The sequence below is a fragment of the Vipera berus genome (genome assembly GCF_964194415.1).
Source record: "Vipera berus genome assembly, chromosome: 8".
Classification (NCBI taxonomy): domain Eukaryota; kingdom Metazoa; phylum Chordata; class Lepidosauria; order Squamata; family Viperidae; genus Vipera; species Vipera berus.
Window position 1 is genome coordinate 18,922,927 of NC_138211.1, and position 25,183 is coordinate 18,948,109.

Consider the following 25,183-nt stretch of genomic DNA (forward strand, 5'->3'; position numbering starts at 1 on the left):
GAACCATGAATAAGAAGAGTAAGAACCTTTAGAAAATCAACTATGCAAGGTCACACAAAGTGAGATCCATAGTCCTCTTGTCTTTGTGTTTGGAGCTGTCATAAGGAACACAATATCTCTGAATCTTTATGGAGATGTTTTAAAATGAAAGAGAGCTAGGGTAGAAAGAATGTTTCTCTCCATATCCAAGACTTAATGCATCTCTTTAAAGACTAGACTCTAAACACGTTCTGGAAATTCTGTTGTTCCTTCCCTCTCTTTAAATCTAGAGAGGTAAAAAGATATAGAGAAGTGTGACAACATTCAAATGGGGATGAATTTCTGGGCTAAATGGCCACAATCTAATTTTCTGGTATCCTGACAAAGCCTGGATTGTGGCTTTATTTTATACCAAGAATAAACAGCCCTTAATTAACAAAGAGCAAAGAAGAATGTACAACAGCTTTGGCAATGAATTTCCAAAGAATATCAAACAGTAGTCTGTCTTAGGCCAATCAGAAACTAGTTCTCTTGGAGTTCCTCAAATTCAACCAATTGGAAATTTATCTGAGTGAAGAAGCAATCAGAAATCAGCTTTCTCAGATTCCCATAATCAGCTTGAATGGAAAATTTATTCAGAATCCAGATTGTTCAATTATAAATACAAGAGTTTAAATACTCCCTGCTCAGTTACTTGTGACTTGCCAAGAAATGTGCTATGGAGCAGATCACTTTGCATTTGAGAATGCCAACCACAGTTGCCAGTGAAACATCAGGACACTAGAAAATTAGACGATGTGATTTAGCTTGAAAACTGATTACCATTTAATAGATGCAGACCATGAAAACCTACATCAGAATATTGTTCAAAATCTGTTGTTGTCATAATTTATTTTTGTTGAGAATGATTGTAGAAATGTACCTGCAGAAGGTTACCTATCTAGGGGAAAAAAATCACCAGTATTCACCTAAATTCATTACAGAAAGGTGTTTATTTTCATATTTATTTATGGAAATAAATAACAGCAGGAAATACTTTGATAACCCAAATCCCTGCCATTCTTTTATGCATTATATTAGCTGCTGCTGCTGTTTTTTTTTACATAAAAAGGAGGTCTGCTTAGGAAGGACTGTTTTGCAATTGTGTTTTAGATGTAATTACCTGACAGCATTAATTACAATTCAGAAAATAATACATCTTTGTGGGAGTTTAGTAACAGACTTGGCCCAGTCACTGAATCAAACAGAGTGCCTGGGCTTTGCAGTAAATATTAGGTTAACCACTTTACACTCTTGTTTTATATATATATATATACCCATGACAAGAATGAGGTATTGGCATTTATAATGAATTTAAATTTCTTGTTCACAGGTATAAGTGAGCAGACTTCAGATAATGCATGAATTGCCTAGAATTGTAATAAATATGAGCTTATATATTCATGTGTGCTAAAAAAAAACAACACCCCAAAGTCATCAAAGCAAGACATACTGGAAATGTACCAGGCATTCCTGAAATATATGCATTGCATACTCCTATCCAAGTGAATTCTAAGGGCTTGTCAGTAGTATATTTTTACAGAGAAGCACATTTCGAGCAACTAGCCCTCCAGCCAATTTTTTCCCCAGTTATTGTTTGGTCATAATCATTCTGCTATTCAGTTTTTTGTAATCTCTGTTTGAAAAATCTAAAACAATTCACAATGCAACGATGCACAGTGCAACAGACAATATCAAACTACTTCTACATTCTCAATGGTGGCAAAATAAAAATTCATTTCTCTAGAACAAAGTTCCTCCGATGTTCAATTAGTTGTCTGATTATCAAGATACAAATGGAACCTTCAACCACAACACAATTATTGCATTGTAATTATACCATATAATTGTGTTTTAATGTGTGTGCCCAATTTGATCTACAGCAACCATATGTATTACCACAAAGACAAAACTCTTCAGGAGTATTGTTATACCAACTACAATATATGCTTGTGAAACATGGAATTGTACAACCAATATGATTAAACAATTAAATGTTTTCCAACAATGCTGCTTGAGAAGAATCCTCTGCATCTCATATCACGACCACATCACTAATGAAGAGGCACTATAAAGACCAGATTCAGAACACCTATCGAGAACTCTGAATGAACATCGAATGCGGCTTGTTGGCCATATCTTACATACACCTAAAGGCTGACATCCAAAAATTGTACTATGTTGGATACCTTCTGGAGGAAAGAGGAAATGAGCTGCTGCAAATGATCAAAACCACTGGAAAATACTTTTCCTGCCCAATGTGCTCTACATGATGATGATGATGATGATGAATTATACCATATAGAAAACCTTGGCTAGCAGCGCTTGGATTGCTGGCTCTTCCAGAATCCTCCACCGTTTTCCCCTCACCTTGTGTCATGATGCCTTGTGTGGGGCCAGGTCCAGTGCCAGCTTCCAGTCTACACACATGAACGCAGCTAGTTTTTTTCCCCCCTGCTGAAGTGGTACCCATTTATCTACACGCAATATTGCCTGCTTTCAAACTGCTTGGTGGACAGGATCTAGGGATCGAGCAACAGGGCTCACATTGTGAATCATTCAATTCCACTCAGTTGCCTTATTACCATTAGCAATTGTCCTGCACCCAACAGTTATGTCATAGAAGATCAGGTAGTCTATGCAAGAGAAAGGGAGGTATAATTTCTAAAAGAAGGGCTGATGCTCCTTGTTTACGTTAGAGGGATATCATCATATATCACAGGAGAGGAGGTAGTTGAATTACTGATCCTTCTGTCTTTCACTGGTCTGAGAAGATTAAATGAAATTGGTTCTTAAGCCTATAGGAAGTGCAGTATACCTGATTTCTTATTTTCTAAGCATTCTGCAGAAAATTGCAACACTAATATTCCCCACATTTTAGCAGCACAATTTCAGGAAATTCCAGGAGTCAAAGTTAAAAAGGCGGATTTCAACTGAATCTTATAAAAAATTATTAAGAGTAAGAGCACAATTATTCAAATTGGCAAAAAAAAAATCAAAACAAAACTGAAAATAGCAGGACAAACAATGTTCATGTATGCATCCCTATGACCTGCCTCCAAAATATATACTAGCCAAGTCAAGGCGAATTATTTTAACAGACGACCTAAGAATCATAAACCTTTTCTGGTAGCCTAGATTGGAAAAACATATAATACACTTATGTATTACTCTTGGTTCATATACACGATCAATTTCTATGAGCAAAATGGCCAAAATTGGCAGAAGTATTAATGTTTTAGTATGCAATTATGACTTTTATATTCACATTGGTTGATATAAGCATCTATTTTCAGTCCTAGTTATTATCTGTATTATCTTTGCCTTATTATTACGCCCTATCTACCGTACATCTTTTCCTACTTGTTTCCCACACTTGAAATATAAGTTTATTATGATTTGCCCCTGAGAACCATGGTGGGTAGAGGTTTTCTCTCAGATGAAGATGGGCATGTGAAAGCTGCATAATTAAAGCCATTTTTTAAAATGTTGTGACTCATACATCCATGAAAGATTCTGTAACAACAATGTACATTCATTAGTACTTTATTTATTTATATCTTCTCATTCTCATACTCACGCTTAACTTATTGTATTATAAATTAATAAACTACCTTATTCTATTATACTTATTTATTGTCTTTCCTACAGCTCAGCTCTTCCTTTGCTTAGGAGGTGAAAAGAAGCCATAACTCTCCTTGCCCAACCGAGGAGTCTTTTAATTCTCAGTGCCACTGCAGATCTATCGTATCTTGTTCTCCTCAAAAATCTATAAAATCAGAATTTTGCCTCAATGGTTCTCATGAAATCACCAAGATTAACAGATCTATTATTCTACTATGCTACCCAAGCATATTTTTCACCCCACCCCTGACATCAATAACAACTTACTGCAGTCGTATTGTTCCTTCAATTGAGGCCATAGGGTGGCATTGTATCTCTCAGCCATTCACTGATCTTAACACTTTTGACTAAAAACTGTATTTAAATGCAGTAGGTCATATAAACAGTTTGATCTTTCAAATGCATTTAATCAATAAGTTCTATACATCTTTTCTCAACTTGAAAACAATTAGCCTCAAACTCCAGCTTTTTCTTTGTGATATTTCCTGCTAGGCTGACAGATATAGCAATTAAACCCTATCTGTTTTCAGGGCAGAAATAATAACAGTTGACAGTCAACTTCTAACATAATGCATGGGGAAACCTATTAAACATAAAACTTGTGGCAGCAATAATGTGTCCTCAAGCTGAACTCTGCCATGAAGCTTGGGCTTCATCACCAAAGCTATGGCTTGTTTCTTTGCTGTGGGACTCCAAACCAAATTGATCTAGATATTATTAGACAGCACAGTTCTCAGCAATATCTTTGCCCCCAAAACTCATAAAGAAATTTAAATATTGGCAACAAAAACAATTCCTGAATAGCCATTCAAGCATTTTGTTATGTACCATGAAGGTTAAAGTTTACACACTGCCCTAAACAGCAATAATGTTGGCCTAGTGAACTCACGCACGACTTTTGGTTTGGCATTTTTGTGTAAACCTGGCCAATTGTAATTTATTCAATAATGATCGTTTAACATTTGTCTGGATCAGGTCAGGCTGTTCTTTATCCCTCTCTTCTCCCCCAAATAGTTTGCATATATCACATATTATTAAACTGTAAAAAGGTTTTTGCAACAGAACAGATATTAGTATTAACTATGTCAATCTGTCTGAATTTTTAGAGACATCTATGGATGGGTAAATAAAAATTCATAAGAGAACTGGAGAAGGGAAGGAATGGGATCTTTCCTTCAACCTGAAGTAGCTTTCAGTTCTACAAAAAAATCCTTAAAAACATTCCTAGATGTAACATATAGCAAATCCCTTGTAGGTGAGCTTAATTTAACAAAGCCTGTCATCTCGCCATACTTTCTGTATTTTGTATGGCCCATACTGACTTTATGGTCTTAGTATGTCCATAGACAAATGTACTTCTTTTTTTAGTATGTTAAGTGATCATTTTTTGAATAAAGTGGTTCATATAGATTCAAAACAGAATGATTGATGGAGTCCATTAACTTCCATTTTAAAATACAACAGCAGAAAATGTAATATATAAAAATGCCAGGTGGTGTGTAAAAATGCATATATTTTGACATATTGTATATATCATCCCCACCCACCAAATTGTTTCTTTAATGATGTAAATGTCTTTTGCCCTTTTTTGTCATTTATTTATTTATTTATTTTCTATGTTGCCCATTTCACTCTAAAGACTGTTTTTGATCAAGCCAAATTTAACAAGAACACATATTCTTACTCTGATCTTGATTCAGGGATTGATTGAGTGTGTGAGGGATAAAAACTAAATTATCTGCTGTAATTTTTTTCAACAAAATGTATATGGGTCAAGTAGGCAGCTAGAACTAAACTCTGAGCAGTTCAATCACAAAAATGTCCCAATTGAGGAGCATTTGTTTTTTAACACACACAAACACACACAAACACCAACCCAAATTTTAAAATGGCAGTGATATTGGACTAGGTAAATCTCATGCTTGAAGTTGAGAAAGAATGTAGCATCTGGAGTCTGAAAATGAAAGTACTATTTGAAAAAATGGACGTCTTGGAGATGAGCAAGAAAATCCTAGCAAAACATTATGGACAAAAACAGTTGATTGTTGAAATTTGAAGTAATTCTGAGGTTGAAACCAACAAATTAATTCAAAACTGTGCTTCATGAAGAGAGATCTGGGACAGGCTAAGACAGTACATATTCACTCATGAATTGAGCAAATGTACTTTAATGCACATAAAATTGAAATGAGCAGGGAATGGAGATTTAATGGAACATGTGTCAGAGTATTTCTCTATTCAGAGGACTTAAAATAAAATAGGGTGAACCTTTCTGATGATTTAATCATGAAATTATTAAGGTTGTTATCAAAAAAATATAAATATATAGTAGAGTTAATCAAACCTCAAGATGAAATTTCATAATGTAATTGCCAACTAGAAGCCTATAGTAATTTTCTAGCGTGGCAAAGTTGTATATAAAAACAAATGCAGATTTTGTGTAATTTTGTTTAATTGCAAAATGCATATGCATTCTGTAAATTCATGGTTGAATAGGTTAATACTGGAAGAGATTAAATATAGACAGATTCAATATCACCCTGAATTTTAATAATTTTGTGGATTTTGAAGTCCATTGAATGCTGCAAGTCCCTTTGCTCTTTATCAGTGGTCATATAGTCACTATATGACATGCGTAACATTACTACAAAGCAACAGTTTATTTCACTCACACAGCAGGGGGCATACAAATTAAAAACCAACTATGAAAGAAAAAAATTCTGAGATTTGATTACTCTAATATGAGACCATATCATATGATTAAAATGGTGCAATATTACATAAAGAGAAATTATAAATTTCCTGTTTTGTATTCAGGGGCGTATAACAATACTTATGTTCATTCAAATATTTTACATTGTAAACATATGTTTATAGATCATCAGAAAAAAATAGTCAAAAGTCTGAGGGATTAATATTTAGTCATCTCAGGAATTCTGTTCTGCCTAACCAAATTTACAGATTTCATCTTTCTTGGCACAGCAACCAAACAAGACAGACACAGAATTCAACTGATAGGACTGCTGAAAGAAGAATTGCAACCAGCTTGCCTTCCATTGAGGACCAGTATACTGCATGAGCAGTTATTTTTATTTTTATTATAAAACAATTATTGCATAAGTCATGGGGCCCAGGACCGGGCTGCAGGCTCTTGGCAAATGGGCTGCAGAAATGGCTGGCCGGAGCGCACATGCATGGACGCACATTCTCCCCCACTCACACTAGCACCCACGGCCCCATTTGCAGGTGTCCATGGCCCGTCTGTGCATGAGCGAATGGGGTCTCTAGCCTGGTTGGGTTGCGTGGCCCATATGCATATAGGGGGTGCTTGGCTATTTGCACATGCACCAGTATGCGTAGCCCTGTGCACGCGCGCACTAATTTTGAAGCTGCTCTCCTTCCCTCTGGTCCATGAGCCTGGAAAAGTTGGAGACCTCTGGCATAAGTTACTGAAAGGCCATAATCATTATACAGATAGTCTTCAACCTACAACTGTATTTTCCCCCCCCCCACACACAAATGTATTTATGACCTGATCCCAAGTTCTAATGGCAATCCCCCCCTTGGTCATATGATCATATGCTAGTTGCTCAGTCACCAACCTACATTTATGTCCATTTGCAGCATCCTGTGGTGATGTGACCGGGTTTTACAATGTTTTTGCCGATAATTGAGATTTACTTCCGATTTTCAGCAAAAACAGCCACAGCGAAAAATGGGTTCTCTTTACAACTGTGATATTTGCCTAAATGTCATAAAAACAAGTCCAGTCACATGGTGACCCTCTTTATGACCCTTGCAACTAATGACCTTAACGGGCAGGTTCCATTATTCTCATAGGTTGGAGATTATCTCTATAAACCTTCTGCAAGGAATTTCATTGGACTGCTTCTCTTCATTTAGCTTGGAAATTAATATCCTAACTTGGATTTGTAAACAAGTGTCTATTAGCTTTTGTAAGGCTGTTTCTCTCCCAATAGTTTCCTAGGGCATAACCTTTAAAAATAATAATATAACCTGTGTGGCACCACCCCATGAATAAAATTCTCCAACCATGCTTTGACTGGGCTGAATGAAAGAGCTTAGGTTTAGGGGCATGACTATTGCAGACAGATTTGGGTGTCACTCATTTTTAACTGGTTTTAGGCCTTTCTAATCTCTCATTTGCTGATTGTACTAATATTCATAAACAGTTCCCTAGTTTATGCTATCCTCAAAGGTGCTGTTTTGGTCCCTTTTCTATTTATTAATTATAAAAATGGGTTTGGAGATGCTCTGAAGTGCAGCACCACTAATATGATAAAACTAATTTCAAATGGTGGCAGTAGCAAAATATGTGCACATAATTATATTTAGCCTTCCTGAGTTAGTGTGATTTGACAAAGGTTAAATGCTCATTCTCATCATGCTTAAACAACTGCATAATTCAGGGCTATCCCAGAAGGGTGTTCAGAAATTACAATTGTACAGTGTTTAGCTATTAAGTGCCATCAAGTCAGCCTTGACTCTTAGCAGTCATGTAGATATTGTCCAGGACAATATTTATTTATTTATTTATTTATTTATTTATTTATTTATTTATTTATTTATTTATTTGTTTGTTTGTTTTATATACCGCCCTTCTCCCGGAGGACTCAGGGCGGTGTACAGAGCAAAGTAAGTATACAATAAACCAACAATAAAACAAATAAAACCCCAGATCTACAAATAAAACCCCAAATCTATCAGGCCAGGCCGGCTTGCTGGAATAGATAGGTTTTTAAATCTCGCCGAAAGGTGCGAAGGTCGGGGGCCATCCGGATTTCGGCTGGTAAGCGGTTCCAGAGGATTGGCGCACCCACAGAGAATGCCCTCCCCCTGGGGGTCACCAGCCGGCATTCTCTGACCGATGGCACCCTGAGGAGGCCCTCTCTGTGGGAGCGCACAGGACGGAGGGGTGTTGACGCTGGCAGTAGGTGCTCCCGTAGGTATTCCGGACCCATGCCATGTAGGGCTTTGTATGTCATCACTAGCACCTTGAATTTCACCCGGAAGGCAACTGGAAGCCAGTGCAGCTCACGAAGCAGAGGTGTAATATGGGAGTATCGGGGAGCCCCCAAAAGCGTCCGTGCAGCTGCACTCTGTACCAGCTGAAGCTTCCGAGTGATATATGCCCTTCAGCATTTCCAATGATGCATCCATCACCACTGCAGTGAATCCATCCACCTTGCTGTTGGTCATTCTCTCCTTTTTTTTCCTGCTATCCCATCATTAGACTCTTATCTAGAGAAATAGGTCTTTGCACAATGAGCCTAAAGTAGATAATTTGAACCTAATCGTTTGCGGTATCAATTCATACTGCACAGGAAATGGTAATGGCAAACCAGTAGTATATTTTTTTACCAGGAAAACCACATGGGTAGAAACCATCTAAAGTATTAGGCTGCTCTTTACAAGTATCAGAAGATTTTTTAAATAAATCTGTCCAATTATTCAAATCTGTGGAAATGTTCTTTTTAGGATCTTGCTACTGGTAGAGATCTAGGAAAAGTGGCTTTATTATCCTGTTTCAGTTCTGTGAAATGTGAAATGCATTCCTGTCAAAGTTATGATAGGCCTATTTCTTTTTTTAAAAAAGTTTTAAGATACGTCTTCTTAAAGTGGCATTTTAAAATCTCAGTCTCTTTATTACTGTTTTTAAAGTTTTACATTATTTTTATTGGCACTATTGTATTTTTATTAGCTGTATATGTATTGTATTTTTGACCTGCTGTTTACTGCTTTGTAGGCTTCTGCAGTGGAGGAGAAAGAGAAGAAAGGAGGAGGATTGATCTGTAATATAAAGGTAAGATCTGTGCTAGCTAAAACCCTACCGCTTTATCTTTTGGAGGATCTAAGACCTGGTTCTTTATCCAAGCACTGAGCTAAGATGGGAGGCTGTTTGGTCTGGGGAGAAGGGTATTTCCAATTTTAATCTGTGTTTGGATGGATTGTTGTCAGCCACCTAGAATCATTATATGGGATAGGTAGCCATATAAGTCCTATAAAATAAATAAATAACTTTCTATAGCATTCACATGGCACATAAAGCACAAGAAAGGTTGTGTTATAATCCCATCTATTTACACTGATACATTTCACTCCATTACCACCAAGTAAATATATAACAAGTATGCATGAACAAAGATGTCCTTAAAGGGTGATAGGCTGAGAACTACAATAGTTTTGTTTTTATTTCTTAACATGGGTTTTAGACTGAGAAATCCTAAGGCAACAGAAAATAAAGCGGCAATTTCGTTGACAATCAGATTTAGAATTAATCAACAAGCAAACAAAAGGCAGTTTAAGAAAATAAATAGAAATGTCTACTCCTCATTTAGACTAGAAAGATCAATCTGAATGCTCAACATTCTACTTAAATTTATGCCCAGAAATATTTCTCCTTCTCCTTCACACCAACTCTCCACAAAGAACCGTGAGCTTAACCAGACTTTGCCATCATCATGCCACAACTCTGATTCAAACATTCAGCTGTTAAAATTAATAAAGCTTTTGATTTAGTCAGCACCTGTTTCTATGGTGACACTTGCAACCCAGAACTGCTCCATCAGCCCATAAGGAAAAAAATCACCAACAAAGTCAATTGAAGCCAATTGTAGGATCCTCAAGAGATGAGAGGCCTGATCCTTTCCCAGGAGAGTGCTACTCTCTATCCTTTCTTCTGCACTTGTTTAAGATAGAGGATTATACACAGAGATGATTAAGAGTTCATTGCTGATGAAAACAGCCATGCTCTTCATGTCACAGAAGCAGCTTGCTAGTCTAACATGCTAGTGGGATATGCTTTTCACACTGCTACTGTACTGCACAGAAGGAACAGCTGTCTCTATACCATGTTCATCACTGAACAGATTGTTTTCTTCACCGTCCCTGCTGCTTCACCTCAGGCATCAAAGCATCTTTAATGAGAACACCTGGAGCCTGGAGAGATAGGGCTGCTTGCATTTGCCTAGGATGAGCATGTTTGGGACTTTCTTTCACAGTGAATGTGTCAAAGAAAACTGTATCTCTTAAGTGCTCTTTCAAGTAGCTGATGGAAATAAGACAGAAGAAAGGGCAAGTGACCCAGTGTTTACTTCTGGGCTTCACTAAAATATTATATGTTCAAGTGTCCAAGTATGCACTCGTACCCCTCTAGCCTTGAAAAGGATCAAATTTGTAGGTATAAGTCAATCACCAACTCTGAAGGCGTATTCCTAAAGTTGGTGCTCATTGAATGTAATCCAATTTAGGAACTCTCCCTCACCAAGTGAAAAAACAGAAGTATCATGCAAAACTTTTCCTGTAAGAAGATGTTTTCACAATGAACAGAAGAACATACGTATAAATAGCCTCACTGGACTAAATAGAAGGCCTGTCTTAATCCAGCTTTCTTGATTAAGAAGATGAAAAATTAGCCTGCCATCCTCATTCCTCTGCTGTCAGTATTTGAAGAATGCTGCTCTGAACCCACAGTTAGCACGGGATCTTCAAGATTGAGAAGTCTTGGTAGACCTGTTCTCCATGAATATATCCAGTTCCCTTTTAAAAAGTATACAAGTGGATGGTCATTATATACAGTGTGAAGAAGCACTTTTATCTTTTCTTCTGATCGGTTTTCTGACCATTTTCATCAATGAGAACTGGTCACACAGCATTTTGAGAGAGGCAGAACACCTTTTCCCTGGTTGCACTTTCATTACTTTACACCCCTTAGTCCTGTCCCTTTCCAATTCAGAATCTTTTTGAAGTGATAGAATTTCAAAAACACTAGTCTTCTTTCATGACAATGGTGCTTAAGCCCCCTGATAAGTTTGGTTTCCTCTTCTGCACTTTCGCTTTTCTTTATTATGTTCTTTTTCAAGTGTGGCAACCGGAATGGAATTCCAAATGCAGACATGCCATAGATTTGTGTAAGGCTATTAAAATGTTTATAGTGCTATTTTCAAACCCTTTCTAATGATCATTAATGCAGAATTTGTTTCTTTCACAGCTACCACACACTGAGTCACCAGCCATTCAGCTATCCACTATGATCCCAACATCTTTTTCTGATTAGTTAGACAGCTCAGGCTTTTTATTCCAAATAATTGTTCTAGAAGAAATAAATCTTAGAACAGGAAAACTTCAAAGAGCATCCATTTTGCTTCTCTCTTTTGTTGCCCATGATTAAAAAAGCAGCAAACAAAATGTGATAGTATAATTTATTCCTTCCCTATTTTAAACTATTTAAAAGAATGTTTATTGGATTGCTTTGTAAACTAGTTCAGCCTCCACCTAGTTACTTGATACTCCTCAATGTATCCGGGATAATATGATAAATTTATTTTTAATTCACTGCATTATCCTTTAAATATTTTAATGATTCATTGAATGAAAAAAAAAGCTACTTCAAATGAACAATTATGCTGCATTGGAGTAAAGGCTGATTATATTTAAACACTTCTTGTATGGATAACGGGACATATTGACCTTCTAGCTTTAGGAGCTAATTTGGTTCTTATCTCTTAAATAATTTTAAAGTGCAAATTACCATGAAAACTTAAAGGGCCTTAAAAACAGTCATCAACAGATATTATTCCACTTTACAGAAGCATTTTTAGTGTGCCGTATAGTTAAGCCATGTACCTTCTGAAATTTAAAATAACACTATAATCAACAAAGGTAAGTAGTGAATGATGAATTTTCTAACCATTTTTGTTTCAGATTAGGGTACTGAAATTTTTATCATGCAGTAATGCAGACATGTCAAACACAAGGCCCAGGGGCCAGATCCGGCCCGTGAAGTGGTTTCATGCGGCCCATGAAGCCATCCTGGAAACAGTGGGGGAACAGCCCCCACTACCTTGGCCCTGGCCCAGAGACCCTCCTTCTGCCAGAGACCCTCAGATCTGTCCCACTCCTGCCCAGGCCCCCATAGGTACCCTTGATGCGAACGATGTAGAGCTGGCCACGCCCACCCAGTAGGCCATACGCACTCTAGCCACGCCCACCCAGTAGGCCACGCCCACCCTGGCCATACCCACCCGGCCCCCTGAGGGCAACCGCAATGCTGATGCGGCCCTCAATGAAATTGAGTTTGACACTCCTACAGTAATGGATCAAAGTTCTGCCAAAACTTTAGAATAAGACTGAATTCACCCTGAAGGGTGTTGGAAAATAATATCTAATTTGTAACATGGTCCTACAAAATAATATGCAATATGGTCCACAAAATGACACTGCACCTTTGTATCCAAGCAAATACAGTCTCTTTGGGTTCCTCTTCCCATTTGCAAATGGAACAAGAAGTATCTGAAAAGAGTAGAATTCTGATAGGAAGAGAAACAGCCTTTATTTGAGATCAGAAAGGCCAGTTACCTTTTCTGAATGGTTTTATTAAATGATTTCTATTGCAATAAATTATTCATTATGCATTTCTTTGTTATGTGCACACACAAAGCCATCAGGCCAAATGAGCAGATTAGATTAGGTACTAAAATAGATTAAAAGTGATCATCTCTGGCTAACTTGCCCTATTTCTGTAGTAAACTGGGTATGCATTTACACATTTTCTTCACTTCAGAGTTAGATACAAATGCATCTCGTCCGTTGACCTTGCATAGCTCACTCTCCCAGCCTGGCCTCTGATTTGTACAACAGAAGTTAAGAAATTAGTGGTACAGGCTAAAGCATACAAAGCAGTGGGATGCAATTATAATTCCATTGCACTTTAAAACAAAAACAAAAACAACTAATATTGATTTTTGGGCATCAATTTTAGCAGTCCTTTTTCCTGCCACAGATTCTTCTCTAGTAATCTCAAAACACTGGTCTTCGTCAATTACTTCTTCATTGTTCATAGACATTTACACATAAAGGCAAAGGCTATTAATTTGAAATGGTGAATCTAAATTCCTGAGAGTGATTTTTAGTGCTTCTGTTTGCATTCAAAAGGCAACACGATGATCTGAAGTTTGCCTTACTTTCTTAAAAGGTAAAGGTTCCCCCGCACATGTGTGCTAGTCGTTTCCAACTCTAGGGGCCGGTGCTCATCTCCGTTTCAAAGCCAAAGAGCCAGCGCTTGTCCGAGGACGTCTCTGTGGTCATGTGGCCGGCATGACTAGACGCCAAAGGCACACGGAACGCTGTTACCTTCCCACCGTAGTGGTCCCTATTTTTCTACTTGCATTTTTACGTGCTTTCGAACTGCTAGGTTGGCAGAAGCTGGGACGAGTAACAGGCGCTCACTCTGTTACGCGGCAACCGGGATTTGACCCTCCAAACTGCTGACCTTCTGATCGACAAGCTCAGCATCCTAACCCACTGAGCCACCACGTCCCTTTTACTTTCTTCGAAGCCTGTATTTGTCAAAGCAGATTTGTCTATTGCCTTAAGCTGATATATTGTCCAGAAGATGCAGTCTCCTAAACTGTTTATGACTAACATCATTCCTAGCGGATGATTTAATTCTATAAGGCCCTTCTTCATCTCTCACAGCATCAAGCGGAAATGCAGAAGACAAAGAAACTATACAATAGTATCTATGGGTATTGATAAACAGCAGTAGAACAACCTGTTGTTATGCTGTTGGGAACCCTACTAAACTTTTCTCCCCTACTCTTCTTTCCTGAAGGCCTTACTGCAGAGTGCCTTTTCTTTGGCCTATTTAAACACTTTACCCTTTGCAATTAGATTTGCAGATTTGCTGAGGTCCTCTACACCCAAGCCTTTATTGAATTGCAGTGACAGTGCCACATATATTACTGTATTCTTAGTGGTATATCAAGGGCGGGGTGACAATCGGCTCACTATAGGTATAGACCAGGGGTAGGCAACCTCGGCTCTTTTATGACTCATGGACTTCAACTCCCAGAATTCCTGAGTCAGCATAGCTGACTCAGGAATTCTGGGAGTTGAAGTCCATGAGTCATAAAAGAGTCGAGGTTGCCTAGCCCTGGTATAGACAATAATAAAAAAGTCCATTATATCCTGACTAGATTTTTGATGTGCTGTTATTTTATTTTATGCTAGTTTGCTTTATTTATATTACATCACCATTTTTTAGTCTTTATAGTTTTAATATAAATACAAAGTACAGTTCTTATCATTAGATTACTAGTACTATAAAATCCTACAATTCTGTTATAGGACATATAATTATATTATTACTATGTTATTCTACACCTTAAATTCTTATTGTTTGAATGATTGCATTATTACATATTTTTGCTAATCTAAAATAAAGGTTGACTATGTCCATAAGTTTAGAACAATTTCCAAATATTCCCAAGGTAATTTGCAGTGAAAAAGGCAACAACTGAGGCAAAGCAAAGTCAGTGGGGAAACCAGATTCACTTAACAACCGTGTTACTAACTTAACAACTGCAGTGATTCACTTAACAACAGTGGCAAGAAAAAAATCATCAAATGGGGCAAAATTCACTTAACAACAGTCTTGCTTAGCAACAGAAATTTTGGGCTGAATTATGGTTGTAAGTTGAGTACTACTTGTACACTATTCCCTTTATCTTCCTGACTTCCTATTTTTTTAAAAAAAAAATAGATTAAAAATAAAAGATCTATACAATCTTAAGAGAATCTGCTATAGACATAATGCAAAGTTTCATCTTTTCAATAATAAATTTACAGTTATAAAGAAAACAAGAATTACCACTGTGTTATAAGAATATACAATATCATGCCATTAGGACATAAGCGTTTTTTCAGAAGAAAATTACACCACTTGAGATTTTTTTAAAAAAAACTTCCTTAAAGTTATTTTTAATTACAATAATTAGCAACAGTTAATATACCAGAAGGAACTGACTACAGAAGAAGGAATGCTACTTCCAGCTTTTTTCCTTGATTAATAAATATTAAAATTAATGAGAGACTTTCAAGACCCTATTGTTAAGAAATGTGTAAAGATTCCTGTGAAAGAATTTGTATAGGAGTAAAATGGTACACAAGCTGCTACAATTATTCTGAATGCTTTACTCTTTTCAGCCAATTATGAAAATTGTGAAAAGTATTAATATCTAATTTTAATTTGCTCTGCAGTGCCATTAACAATAAAAAAAGTTTAATTAAGGTATGTAAAAAGGTATGAAAAAAGAAAAGGGGGAAAACTTGGCTGCAATTTTAGAGAATAATAGAGAACAACTAGATAGTTCTTCTTTAAATGCAGGTTGCTTTATTAATTGATATCTTAATTAGACTTTATACTAATATCAAATCATAGTTGGAAACACCTAAATTTTTAAACATACAGTATTGTCAAATGGAGGCATAAAGAGAAATAAATTATTCTAAGTAGTTTTATTTAAAACTTGTAATTCATGAAAAGGAAGATGAGAGATGTAATAGATTTAATGGTAGTAGCCATCCTGTACTTGTTTTAATTTCTTAATTTCCAGGTATTTAAGAAAATGTTTTGAACTACAAGTCAAACTACTCCAGTCTACCAAAGAACTATGCTAACTCATTTTTGGATTATTAAGAAACATTGGAAGTCAAAGGTGATCATAGTACATTGAATGGTACGGCTATTATTCATTACTCCTGACTTACATATTCATTTTACTTCCACACTTGTCTCAGGTCAAATGCATTTTACAGGTGTTTGAAGCACTGTAAAACTTGCAAATTCTCTTTTGATAGTACAAAGGGCAAGAGATCATGATGGTCCTATTATGATATTACTGCTTCTTCAGCAGAGGTCTTTTGAAGTGAACACATTTCTTAAATATACATAGATTAAACAATTGACATATTTTAAACCATTGTCATTCTAGGCATTACTGTCTGAACCCCACTCATTATACATTGATGAAATGTGCATATATACTTGCATTGAGGAAAAACTGCACGCAAACATACCCAGAACACAGAATAGGTTATACAGCCTGAACTTGGTTCTAATATTGAAATGCAATAGGCCTTTACCTGAAAATTTAATGGAATGCCTTCAGCTGAGAAGATAGCAATGTGTTGCCCAAAGATATCCCAATGTATATCCCAGATTATATACATATATATAGTACATTTTAATTTGCATACTTAATAAAGGCAATCTTTATTTTGTTGGATTTATATGCCATTCCTTCCACACTTATGTATTATTTGGATCAGTTTCCAATAGTTAAGAAAATCACCAACATTTTGAATTGTGGTTACCTTTTACAATGTGACATATTTACAATGACTACCACTCTTACTGCTATATTGTGGGCCAACTGAATTTCCTAAGTCATTTAAGTACCCACTCAATAAATCAAACTACCTATAATGGCATGTACTTCCCTAATCAGGTCTGACTCATCAGGAACAGATGCAATTGATGGACAATCACTCATGAAAGTTAAAATCAGGTCTTTGTGAGTACTTTGAAACAATGATAAAATGGGATGTAATTTTTAAAATAAGTAGAATACTCCCAAATCTATCTCCCATTTTATGTCAGAATGCGTGAGCCTGCACCCAGTCCATTCCTGCAACAAGTGCATTTCAGAATCTCAGTAGCTTCACTGGTTTTAGATAAAAAGCAGAAGGGACCATTACATTGATGATAACAAAGACCTCACCCAGTGACTTCCTGTATACGTTGGATAGCAGTTAGGGCAGGTCTTGAACATGAATCCTCCAATATTAGATTCTAAATTAATCCAATCTGAAAGGTCTATAAAATATTTTTTTAAAAAACAACCCATATTCAGGATACCATATTGATGACACCAAGAATTAATTTAATAATTAAGTTAAAACACAAAGGCCACTCTTTCAAAGACGGCAAACTCCTCATTTTGGAAGCCGTCTGCTGGTTTGAAAGTGGGGCCAAAGAGGCCATCTATGTCAGAATTGAACAGCCCTCTCTCAATAGAGGGGGAGGGATACAGCATAATCTATCTCCAGTCTACAACACAGTCCTTTCAGCAGTTGCAAGAAGGCTCCACACCCATTTGCACCCTGATGACACAGACAATCCTCCAGGTGGCCTCAATGACTCTCTAAAAGAATGCCAATGACCAGCTGTCTGCAAGGATATAAATCCTTTCATTCCCCACCATACAGTCAGTGCTGAAGAAGCTTCTTGGATGAGAAGTGAAATGGCTTTAAAGAAAAACAAGAAAGTCCAGTTGCCTTGTGAAAAAGCATCTTTGGAACAACTATGACCTGCATGACTGAGAATCTCCATAGACATTGAGACATGAAATTATTTTATTTAAAATGTAGACTGTTTAATAAGGTGACCAGAAATATTTCTGTTCTAAAACTACCCCAAAACAATACTATTCAAAAACACCTGTCAGGCTACCAGTACACACTAAAGCACTTTTTTCAGAAATTTTAAAAAATGGATAAAATTATCCAATATTATCATATCAGGAAGTTTAAAATCATAAACAGCAGCAATGTCATCACCGCTATAATTAGACTATCTGGCCTCGTGCCCTAGTATTGTTCAACCTACCCACCAACCTCTTCCCAATATTTAGGGAGGAGGAGGAACTGTTGAGGAATATTGTGATAGAACTATTATCATATGGTGTTCAAGAGGCTACTTGTTTAAGTAAATTACAAATAATATGCTAAAAAATTCATCCATGCAGAAAAGCAATGCCTAAGCAACTATGAAGCCCTAAGCTGTTCCCTACATAACATTCTCCAAGCACCACCAACTGCAGAAAATTCAGCACTACTTTCACTACCATCCAACTAGTTCAGATGCGAAGGCTGCCCAGCATGCTGGTAATGACCTATAAAGCTCTAAATGGCTTGGGTCCAGATTATCTAAGGGAACACCTGCTGCCGGCATCGACTTCCCATCGTCCTGTGCGCTCCCACAGGGAGGGCCTTCTCAGGGTGCCGGCGGTTAAGGAGTGCCGGCGGGTGATCCCCAGGGGGAGGTCGTTCTCTGTGGGTGGGCCTGCCCTTTGGAATGACTTACCGGTGGAACTTCGGACCGCCCCCGATCTGCGTTCATTTCGCCGGGACCTGAAAACCTGGTTTTTTGATCTATCAGGCCTGGACTGAAGGGGTTTTACCTTTTAATATTGTTTTAATGGTTGGGCTTAATTAATTTAATCTATTTTAATTTTATACTATTTTTATATTGTATTTTATGCTGCCCTGTAAACCGCCCTGAGTCCTTCGGGAATAGGGCGGTATAAAAATTTAAATAAATAAATAAATAAATACATAAGGATAACCAAAGTATCCTGATATATTATTTGCAACAATATACGTGAAAGAATGCTGAATAGAGCAGGTGGTTGAAGACCATAAACTTTAACAGATCACAATCAGACATTAATCCTAACCTTCTGACTATCAAAGAGGTTATCAGGTATAGAATCATAGGGCTAAAAGGGACCTTGGCAGTCTTCTAGTCCAACCCACCACCCAAGGCAGGAATCCTTATTCCATCCCAGACAATGGTTATCCAATCTTTTCTTAAAAACCTCCAGCGATGTAGATGGGACAAATCTACTCACTCCGTTCTTTGAGCTAAATTTCTATGATACATCCTTAATTTTTTTTTGTCCAGGTTAAAGTCCTAGATAGCCAAAGATTTCACACTGGCTGATCTGGCACTTAGCAAACCCATCAGTTTCCAGGGCCTGAGCTAACGAGGGGAAGGAGGGAAAGACAGACTCATCCTTATTTAACATAATCCACTTGTTTCTGCCCTTATTCCTTTTTACCCATAGAAATGACCGATTTCTCCCATATGGCAGGGCTAACAGGATAGTCCTCTAAACTACTCTTTTCCAATGACAGTTGTGAGAAATTGAAAGTGTTTTTTTTCCAGATACACCAAGACAGCAACACCGAAATCCTCAAAGTCTGTTTCTTCAAGTGCTAAAGCAGAGTAGGAATGTGTAGAATATAAACACTCAGCTGCCATTAACAAGCAAGGACTGGAAATGAAAGTCAGAATTCTACTGTACAAAGGTAGAACAGATGGTACTTCCATTTAAACCAGGAGGAATCCTAACTGCTCAGAGGCGTCAAATGTTTTATAAGGACTGTTCTTGAGTTACAGTAATAATTTAATCAAGCTGTGTCTGATAAGAAAAGCCTGACACTTTGAACCAAAAGAATCACTCATGTGAGAAGGATTAAAATAAGAAGTAGAAAACAGCCATTAATCTCACAAAATATGTAATAAAACATATCAAGAAAGAAATATCAAATATTCATGGTACTCACATTGATGTCAGTCACAGCCCAATGTCTCCAGAAGCGATACTTTGGATTAGATCTGCTAGGAGCATCTGGATCAACCATGATGAGAACATACTTCTTATTCTGTAAAATATATTTGAAAATCAGTCTTAAGAATTTTGTTATTTAGCAAATTAAAAAGGGAACATTCTAAACAAAACACCTATTATCCATCTAGTCATCAATGACAACAGATCTTCAGTTCCCCTTTTCTGCAGCAGTAGCAATTTACAAAAAGACAATTCTCACAGAACCAGAGATATAGATATTTCTTGCTGTTGATACATATAGTTTCTAAATTCAAACTATCTCACAGATAAGAAATAAAATTAGTATTTGGAACTACAGGAGATTTTGGTCATTCTGATTTGATGATCTGTGCTTTGAATTGTAATGAGAAGTGAACTTGCTTCAACATTGGTGACATTTTGATCCATAACACTTGTCCCAGTAGAAACCAGAATTAATTCTTGATGTCAATCTTATTCAGTGTGGGTCCCATGAAACGTGCCCTGTTACTGACATAAAAGTATAGGGTGGAATGTAGAGTAGGTGTTCAACTTTAAAGAACATCATGATAATAATGAATCATGAATAATCATGATAATCAGAATGCAACTGGCTGTTTCAACTTGAAAGTTATATGAGACCTTCAAGAGACCTCACTTACCACTTATTGTCAGGATAGCTTTTAAAGAGATTTCTGATAAGGAGGATATAATACCTATGGGAGACTGGAATCATAGTCATTCGTCTGGGAAATGCCAGAGATAAATATGTCTTCAGAAGCAGAAATAGCAGAAGTCAGAGAACAGTTAAGAATCTCCACCTACTAGTCCAAGGGAAAAAACTTGTCATATTGCAAGGTTAGAATAATGAGCAAATAAGGCTCATAGGTGACAGGAGGAGGATTGTCCTGGCTGTTTAATCAAACAACATCTGGGATGAGACACTCAGCCTGGCAGACTGAAGCAAGCTGGCTAATTCATGCTTTTTGTTGTTTGGTGTTTATGTCCTTCTCTGCTTCTTGTACCCTATGACTCCTGAAATATGTGCTTTAACTTTAGATCATTCTACAATTTCATCTACTCATTTGCTTGATTAATTTGCTCAAGGAACCTGGGTATGACTCAGAATGACTGGCCATTCTATTTTGTGATCTACTTTTCTTCTGCAAACTCTCTCCTTATGCTTCCTCAGCTTCACTCTTCAGATAGAAGTATATAGTTATAATGCAAGATGGATTCTGGTCTAGGTATAATTTTTGGATTATTTTAAGGGCTCATTCCTTGAAAGATGTATTAACACAATCCAATCTGTCAGGAAGAAATGCATCTTATCAGCCAACTCTGATGAAAAATTCTTCCTGTAAAATTTCTCTATGTCTATTTAGCATCAGATATAAAGTCCCAAATTCCAAGACCCGGAACAACTCATATAACATTCATTGCTGACATTCCAGGGGTTAATAACCACTCTGCTGTCAAAATTTGCTTTCTTATATTTAGTCCCTTGTAGTCTAGAGACACTCAGGCTGGTAGGAAAAAATGAAGCCAAGTATAATCAGAAGATTGACAATCGGCTCCAGTCTCTTGGAGCTGCTGCACATCTTTGACATCATGGACATGATCCTATGACATCACTTAAGGGTCCATTTTTCTTCATATGATATTCACCATTTACATGAAGTTGCCAAAAAAAATTCATAAAAAAAATTAAACGGTTATCAGTCTCTACATGATTCAAGGTTATAAATTTCACTCCCAGCTGCACCAGTTACCAATTTGCTTTCAGATATAATTCAAAGTCTGGATGAGTTCTTCAAATTCTAAACTGCTTGGGATCAGAGGACTACCTAGACCAAGGGTAGGCAACCTTGGCTCTTTTATGACTCGTGGACTTCAACTCCCAGAATTCCTGAGCCAGCTATCAGAATTCTGGGAGTTGAAGTCCACGAGTCATAAAAGAGCCAAGGTTGCCTACCCATGACCTAGACTCGCATGACTCTTCCCAGGTTGAAGTCAAGTTAATACCAATATAAAAGTGGGTATTTCCAATGGCCAATCCAATTTCACAGACTTCTGTACTGCCTGATAATCACCCAACCTCAGCTGTTTGCATTTTTAGGGCTAAAGTGAGGACTTGGATTTTTTTTTCTGGCTTTTAAAGTTTGTTTCTCACTTTTTGTTGATGTTTCAAATGAATACATTTTAAACGTACATTGTGTTTAAATGTCGATTGTATTTTAATTTTAATTAAATTGCTAGCCAAATGTTTTGAAATAAAGAAGTGGATAAAAGTTTATTTTTTAATCCAAACTAAGTTTCTTTCCTCTTTAATGAATGGTACTTAACTCAATAGGCCTAATCCTAATTAATAAGCTTGTTGATATTAGGCATTTCATTCTTATTCACCAAGTGCTAAAATATATGTGGGATGGAAATGCTAACTCTAATTTAGAAAATCAGTAAGAAGCAAAAACATGACATCCAACTGTCTAAAAATTCTAGGTTTAATAGCAAATGCTGTACCAAATATTTCATCTTAGTTGCCAATGAATAAAACAGTTTTTAGAGAGTCTTAACAAGTTTATACATGGTTTCTACACTATACAGTTAACACAGACATGAATAAATTGTTAGTCGACATTTATATAATATATAAGAAGTGAAGTGATAACTCCCAACAATGAAAAGTTATTTAAAAAGCATTTCCTGCACAATAGGTTATTTACAGAAATCCTTATTTATAACAATTTTTCATTCTTTTAATGCTGTCTAGAACTAATTTACAGTGGATGGCCCAAAGTAGAAGACTGATCTCCATAAAAATTAAATGACTAATGAGAGAGAAGGAAAATTACAAAACCAGGGTTTTTATGTCTTCCCCACTTTGATTCATTCCATTGGCTCAGAACAACTTTCAGGCAAACATTTCATTCACCTAATATTAATGCTGTTAAATAAAATGTGAGGTAAAATACAGTAACATTTAGACATGAATATTTACTTTTCTAAGGAGTTTGCCATTTCTGGCTTGGTTTAATACTGGCTTTTTGCCAGTGCACAAAGTATGTGATTTTCACCGTTCGTCACGGGAGGAGGTTAAAATAAAATACGTGCTTAAAGTGAGAAACACAGATTGCACAGATGACCAGGATACTTAATATTACGGCTTTTAAATGATAAAGGTTGAAACAATTTACATTATTTTTGAACTATTTTTGTTTTAAGCTAGTGTGTATGTCCATTTCTTTTCTATTTCCTTCTTTGCATCCATTTTATTTTATTTTATTTTAATTCCATTTATATCCCGCCCTTCTCCGAAGACTCAGGGCGGCTTACAAGCTTAGCAGTAAGTGTTTTCTTAAATTATATTAAGGCATCCTTCATCCATTAAGATTGTTTTGTTTAAACATATATTTAAACAAAACAAATCATTCAAATCATTCAGTTGTTTTCAATTCCCAATAACTAACTAGGAAAAAAAAGGAAGTCATTGCAGATGATTAAACGAAGCTAAAAAAGACAAATCCCATCCCAGGAAATGCCAAAACTGTTAATAACTTAATGAAAATCTATGGTATATTTGAATCTGGAAGTGTATGTAGTTCCAGTAGCCATAGTCTGCTCATGGACAGATAATTGGTCAGTCTCCAGCTTATTTATTTACTTTCTTTCCAACATAATGTTATTTTAGTAAGAATAAATAAGGTACGGAAAGCATGAAGAGTAAAGATTCTGGAATTCTTCCCTATCCCTTTATAGGCAGTATGTATAGGAGGTATCTGCTTTTGGAGGTGTGTTAACAAAATAACATGTTATCCTTCCCTATACAGGTAATCCTTGTCTTACACAGTTTGTTTAGTGACATTCAAACTTACAAAAGTGACTTTATCATTTTTCACACTTATAACTTGTTGCATAGCCCCATGATCACATGATCAAAATTTGGACACTTGGCAACTGGCTCATATTTATGATGGCTACAATGACCCAGGATCATGTGACCACCTTTTGCAACCTTCTGAGAAGCAAAGTCATTTGGGAAGCCAGATTCACGTAACAGCTGTGTTACTAACTTAACAACTGTAGTGATTCATTTAACAACTGTGGCAAGAAGGGTGGTTATAAGTAAGAACTGTTATCTGTTTCTGTCTTTCCCTCATATTTTGTTTTTGTATATGGTGTGCCTTGGGAAACATGGGGTGGGCTGCATTTGCTCTAGTTTCTTCATATGATCAGGAGTCAGGGTGGTTTAGAACTGGGCAGTCGGCAGCATTCCAAGTCACTGCTCAATTGTCTCTCCCATAGGAAAGCATGAGAGATATTTTCCTGTAATATTTTTCTCCCATCTTTCTTTGCCAGCTTATCTCACCTACTAAATTCAGTCCAATTCCATTTGGTTTTTGAGAGTAACCTTACTGATGAAAGAAAACCCAAACAGAAGTTCCAAGTCACTTTACATAAGTTCTTTCCAACATTGGGAAGCCATTGGATTGGAGAGAATATAAAAGGGGGAATGGAGAAAATGGCATAGAGAATATCCAGGAAACTGAAATTTTTTTCTTTTTTTCTGTTGAAGCATTAGAATTAGAATCAGGGTTCATCAAGTGAAGCTGACTGGAAGATAATCTAGAACCAATGAAATGAAATACTTTTTCACACAGCACAAAATTTAATTGGGAAATGCATTACTCTACGACACGGCCAGAAAGAAATTGGATACATTCACAGAGAACAGATCTATCACCACCAACTATTAGACTAAACCCAGTATTACTTCTGATTTGGGGAATTTTGCCTCCAAATATGAGTTAGAGGATCACTGGAAGAAGATGGATATATCTTCATCTCCTAGAGACATCTGTCTGGTCATTATGAAAAATAAATAGCTGCACTAAGATGGCCTTGGCCAGATCCAGAGAGGATAACGTATTTCTTTAAAAACCAATTAAAATGTTTATTATGTTTATTTTATACTTATTTGTTCCAAGAAGGTTAAATATTTGATTTCATACTTGACACAAGCTTTGGCCAATCACCAGAATTATAATCCTGTTGCAACCAGAAATGAAGTGTTCTACTAAAACTGATCTTGGTTTAATTAGTTATATGTTATCAGTTTGACTCAACTTGAAGCCTCAACCACCACTACAATAGGATCTATTTGCCTTCAAAGCTTTGTTCCAATAATATCATCAGACAGCCCAATTTTTAGTAAGAACATGTATCGATAGAGGAATTGTGCTGCAAGTCCCTAAACATAGAAATCTAGTCCCTGGCTACAGTTAACAGTGGGGCATTTTCCCATC

General features: G+C 36.6%; 1 protein-coding gene across 2 annotated transcripts in view; it reads right to left on the minus strand.

Annotated features, from left to right (window-relative positions):
- The window catches only part of PEBP4 (phosphatidylethanolamine binding protein 4), a 260,280-nt gene that overhangs the window by 147,370 nt on the left and 87,727 nt on the right, over nucleotides 1-25,183 (minus strand). For both annotated transcript variants that reach the window (XM_081333583.1, XM_081333582.1), the window contains exon 4: nucleotides 19,855-19,953. In XM_081333583.1, coding sequence (XP_081189709.1) covers nucleotides 19,855-19,953 — 99 coding nt within the window. The remainder of the gene's footprint in view (nucleotides 1-19,854; nucleotides 19,954-25,183) is intronic.